A 5,443-nucleotide genomic window follows, 5' to 3' on the forward strand; every position below is an offset into this window, starting at 1 on the left:
AGGGATGTGTGGAACACAACTGAAGTGTCAAGGACTTGTTATGGTTAAGACAGCAGGGAAGTGCAGGTGCCAAATAACATTCTTGCTTTTCTAGAGCAGTGTCCTACTGTGGGACAAATTGATACACAGAGAACTGCTAGCCATCAAAATACCTTTGTTCTGAATTAGACTTTTCTAGCTTTTTGCTCTCCATTTAAGATCCAAAGATAAATAACAGGGCTTTGTGCTGAGATGAATAGGATGGTTCACATCTACAGGAGATCATTTTTCTCTTCCTTCTTGCTCTGGTTGTTCAGTTGTGGTTTTAAGGTTTTCTGCAGTATAATAACAGCTAGAGATTGTTTGGTTTGTTTTGCTGGGGTTTTTTAATTGTATGGATGTTTTGCCTTACCTGAGCTTCATTTCTGAGAGGCAGAAGCATTCTCAAATAATTTTTCTTCAGTAGACAGTACAGTAATTTTACAGTAATCTTAGCATCTTTTGCCGTTTACCTCAAATATTACCTGGTCCTTGTTAGGAGGAATAATCCCATCCTGCTCTCTCTCCTTACTTGGAAGATCTTTGAGACTTCAGAGGACTAAGAAACATAATTTGGCTGGTTTGCTTTTGTGACCTTTTTGTAGCCTTTGATGCCATTCATTAGTGTCTCATTTTGGTAGCCGAGTTTAGTATTCAGTCAGCTCTTGTTTTCTGACATATCCCAAAGTGTCAACATAGAAAGAACTGCCTTTTAAATTCTAGTTGTCAGAATAGTTTGAGATGTGGTTACACAGGATTTCTTCTGATGCAAATGCCAACTTTTGATGGTTGTTCCCACATTTGGCTACCCCTGTCTTGTAGGAGTTTAATTGTTTATATCCCTACAGTTACTATATTGAGAAACTGATAACCATTTTTTTGCCAGTATCTTCCTCTCCTTCTGCAAATAATCACACCTTAAAGAATCTAAGTACTACAAACTTTATTTGACATTGAGTTGAGTAATGAAATTCTGTATTCTCATTCCTATAGATACCTCTGACAAAATCTCAGTCCAGTACATTAAGAGTCAGTTAAATATACTGCAGATGGGTCCCAGTAATTAATCAACAATTTACCTTACATGCTCTGTCACTGAGCTGCTTCTTATAATTATTCTTTGTTTGTGTCCGCACGCCAAACATATGAAGACTGAAAAAGGTGTATAAAATGTATATATTATATTTTAACTTCAAGACTGACATTTTGTATACATCTTTTCACAAGTTATAGTGTGTTAAATACACTACTTATTGATAATCTTGCAGAAGTGGCTGCTGGAAGAGGAATAGTTTTAATCACTTAACTTATTGTGAATTATTACAGTTTCTTACTTTGCAAATGCTGAATTTAGTTTGCAAGGGAATCAATTGAGTGAATGTAGGTAAATAAATTTGTTCCAATACGTGAATTAATTGCAAACTTTATGCAATTTGTCTTTCTACAGGCCAAAGTTACAGGAAGCACCTTGAATGGCAGGAAAGAGAAAATGCAAGCTGAAGAAGGTGATAAGGAAAAATGGGACTTTTTGAGTTTTGCTGAGACCTGGACCCCAAATGAAAGTCTAGAAGATCCCAAAAATGAACTTTTATTTACACACGTAAGACTTGAGACTTAAGCTTTTCATTTTACTTTCATTTAAAAGAATTATAACCATTGTTCACTTAAGGTTTCTGAGCACTGCAGACTTTACTAATGGATAAACACTAAATAAGTAAGAAAAAGTAATGTAAATTACATTTTTAAAGTCAGGTGAAGTTGGGGCAAGTGCTCTGCTGATTATAAATATCATCTACAGGCTTCGGATGGGTCCTTCTGTTTAGGTGACTGACCCTCCCCCAGAATGAGAGAAGACCAAGTAATTTGTGCTTCACTTAAATCTTTATTTAACTCTACTGAATTTAATTTGCTATTATTTTAAAAACAATGTCTAAAGGCTTTCCCTTGTAAAAGGCATCATCAAAAAAGGCACATGGCACAGCAGTTCTGTGTGTTTGTTTTCTGATAGTGCTATTTCAGCATTTTTATGAGAATACTGAAAACACTTTTTACAAAACAGAAGAGGAATGTTGAATTGCTTTTTCTGCTAGCTGTTTGTTCTTAAAGGAAGTTATCTTTTGTTTTCATCTCCGAAGTAAAAAGCAACTTCTTGAGTTAAAGAGTAGTACTAATGGAGAAAAATCATCACTTTAATAGCTTCAGATGCAGTAATTTTAAGCAGGGTTTGTGTATTTCTTTCCTCTTTCCTAGTTTGAAAAGGAAAGACAGCACGACATACGCTCTTTCTTTTCCCCAAAATCCTGCACTGAGAAGAAACGCAAAATGTTTGCTAGTAATGAATCATTACAAAATGATCCAGAGTCATCTGAGGTCACAAAAGAAGAGGATGCAGAGAAAAGCAGTGAAAACCTGGATTCCACAAGAATAAGTGATGTGGACGTACTTTGTCTGGAAAGTACTTGTGAACCTGAAGCTAAAAGAGCAAGAGGCATTAGTGGATCTACTCCAGTCAGCTCTAGTAAGAAAAAGAAAACATCTCTGACTGGAGAAAGGCCCTCTTTGTTTTCAGAAAAAAACAACAAAGTCCTTCCTTCTGACTTAAGTACTCCAAGCAAAAGTACAGCTTTAAAGGAAGCTTGGCACTGTGGTGTTTGCACTTACAGTAATAACGACTTGCTCCCTTACTGTGAAATGTGCAATTCCCCTCAAAGCAGGAGAGGTAAGTAATGTGTCCTGCAGAGAAGAATATGCATTTTTCATTTCATTTGTGATTAGTTTCAGAAAATACACTACTTTTGAATACACAAATCTATGCTAAATATGGAGAATGCTATCTTTTCATGAACAGATACCCATGAAGTGATACTTACTGATTTTGCTTTCCACAAGAATCTTTTACATTATTCTAATTTGAAACGGGTGGAAAATTCTTATAGATGTTTGCAGGATATGAAATTTGTGAGGAAGAATATATGCTCAGTTTTCTTTGCAGCAAGTGTAGGTCTCTTTCTCCTTGAGGTTTATGGTTATTCTCAATCCAATTAAATGGCCAACTTTTTCTCTACCTCTCAAAACTAAATAATGCAGTATATTTTTTTTATTAACTTGGATATTGTTTATTTCTTAAGGTATTTCTTGCTTCAACAGGTCAGAGTAGATGTTGTATTAAATTTATTTAATCTATCCAGAAACTTAATAAAACATGTTTATAAATCTACCTTTATATTTGCCATTTCAATTGCAAAGGAGAGTAAGGTTCTTTCTTTCTATTTATTTATTTATTTATTTTTACTTTCTTTGAGTCTCTGTGCATGTTCAAGTAAGGACAACAACTGAATTTCACAAGTATAGATCAGTGCCTGGAAAACTACTTTGTTTATGGGGTACAATAACTGTATATAATATAGAATTGCTAACTGCATTATTTATTCACATATTTTGACATGAAGCTGGCTGCATACATAGAAAATTTGGTTCTATGTGTTTATTCTCCTAATATTAAATGTAGCTCTGGTTTCCTAAATGGTTGCACCGTAATAATGTTAAAGAATAAAATACAATTTATTTGTATTTCAATTACATTGTCTTGTCTCCAGATGTGTATGGATTAGGTTCCTGTTTGTATGGGGAACAGAAATAATTGGTTTTCTTGTTTCTTCGTCTTTAGTTGAGAGAAACTGTGAAGCTTCCACTAGCCAGGCTGAGGAAGGTGTTTCAAAGGAGTCCAGAAGAAGAGAAGAGAGAGCAGTGAGCTGTGTTGAAGATGGAAGAGAAGATTTTGGGGAAATGGTGACCCAGCCATCTGATGAAACCAGCAAACAGGAAACTGTTGAAGTTGAAAATGAAGGAAGTGAAAGAAAGTGTGAAGGTAAGTGGGACCTATGAAAGAGATTATATCCCATTATGAAATTGTATTGAATGCCTCTGGAATGAAAAATAATCCTTTAAATAAAACCCTACACATTTGAAAGATAGACTGAAGTGCATGGACTAGCCCTGACTTTCTCATTTTAGCCTGGACTGTTTATTGAATTTTGGTGATGGATAAACCCAGCCTTTCTGTACCACTTGTGAAGCTGTGCAGTTCCTGGCTGACAGAACAATGTCAAACTAGCAACTGTGAACCTGTATGGTTCTGTTGAAACTTATGACGCCATATCCTTGTGTTCAGGACAGCCACAGGCAAAACATGACAGGTCATTCAGGAAACACAAAAATAAAATACACAAACATCTTAGTAGCTTGCTGCTTGAGCTGTGTTATCTTACTGTGCTGTCCTGGAATTAGGTACAGAATCTTCATGTGGTATCTGTTCTCCTGGGTTTTGTTCCACAGTTGGAAACAAAATATTTTTACAATGTTCATACAAAAATGTTGCATGCACACCAAATTTGGAACATTCACAAATAATTTCTTTTAAAAAATTGATATTTTTAATGTCTGAGTAGACTGAATGAAAAAACTGAAGAAAAATACATTTTTTTCTCTTTTTAGGAGCAGTAGATAAATCAGACGCGTTTCCACTATATGATGGGCTTATGTTTTGTGCAAGCAGGAATACTGACAGAATTCACCTCTATACAAAGGTAAATGTGAAATATGCATGTTTGTTGCAATTTTAAAATTGCAAAGTAAAATGTTGTCCTGTGAAATGTCTGTGTATACTTTAATTTCCTACACCTTATATAAAAAGACCTGTGCTTTTTTAATAGCTGAAATGAACAAAAATTAGGCAGTTTATTTTCTCAGTGGAATTAAGTAATAATTCCCCAGTTACGTAACTTCTGACATTTCTCTTAGGTTACAAAATGTGGCTAATGTATTTTAGATGTATGCTTGGATCATCTGCTAGAAATGCAAGTGATAATTGTATAAGATTCCTCTTTTTTTATTAGTGTCTTATCACTAAATATTTGAATAGAACATGCAAAATTAAAACAAAAATGGCAGTGAATCCTGACAGACCAAGTAAGTAAATAAAATGCTGTCACCACATTTTCAAAAAGCTAGACATTGGTGCTGTGTATAAGTCAGTAACTTCCTGAATAAAACAGATTATCATTAATCTGCAGTGGTAATGGAAGTACAGAAAGTAGCAGTTGGTAATTTTCCAGGTCATTTTTCAAGGGGGACTCAGGACTTTCCAATTCCTCCTTTTAATGGATAGAAATGTTCACTGAGAAGATTTCTTCAAAGCTACTGAATGAGTTGGTGTATTCAGGTGCAGCTGCAATTAACTGCAAATTAAAGACAGTGTCCTATTTTATCTGAAAACTTGTTTAATATACTTAAATTGTATGCTGCTCCTAGCTCCACACGTTTGTTTTTTTCAAAGACACAGATGCATTTAGGATGTGATTTGGGCAACTCTGTATTGGTCTGGGTTAGCTTTGGCTTGGATTAGAATTTCATTCTGCCAAATAGT

At 34.9% G+C, this 5,443-nt stretch overlaps 1 protein-coding gene across 1 annotated transcript in view; it reads left to right on the plus strand.

Moving 5' to 3' along the window:
• The window catches only part of ZRANB3 (zinc finger, RAN-binding domain containing 3), a 42,741-nt gene that overhangs the window by 29,026 nt on the left and 8,272 nt on the right, over positions 1-5,443 (plus strand). The window contains exons 10-14 of the mRNA XM_010000378.1: positions 1-6; positions 1,466-1,618; positions 2,269-2,737; positions 3,686-3,886; positions 4,513-4,604. The exon at positions 1-6 is cut by the window's left edge and continues 186 nt beyond it. Of these exons, the coding sequence (XP_009998680.1) occupies positions 1-6; positions 1,466-1,618; positions 2,269-2,737; positions 3,686-3,886; positions 4,513-4,604 (921 nt within the window). The remainder of the gene's footprint in view (positions 7-1,465; positions 1,619-2,268; positions 2,738-3,685; positions 3,887-4,512; positions 4,605-5,443) is intronic.

This window comes from Chaetura pelagica, unplaced genomic scaffold, assembly GCF_000747805.2.
Source record: "Chaetura pelagica isolate M959 unplaced genomic scaffold, ChaPel_1.0 scaffold386, whole genome shotgun sequence".
NCBI classification, from domain to species: domain Eukaryota; kingdom Metazoa; phylum Chordata; class Aves; order Apodiformes; family Apodidae; genus Chaetura; species Chaetura pelagica.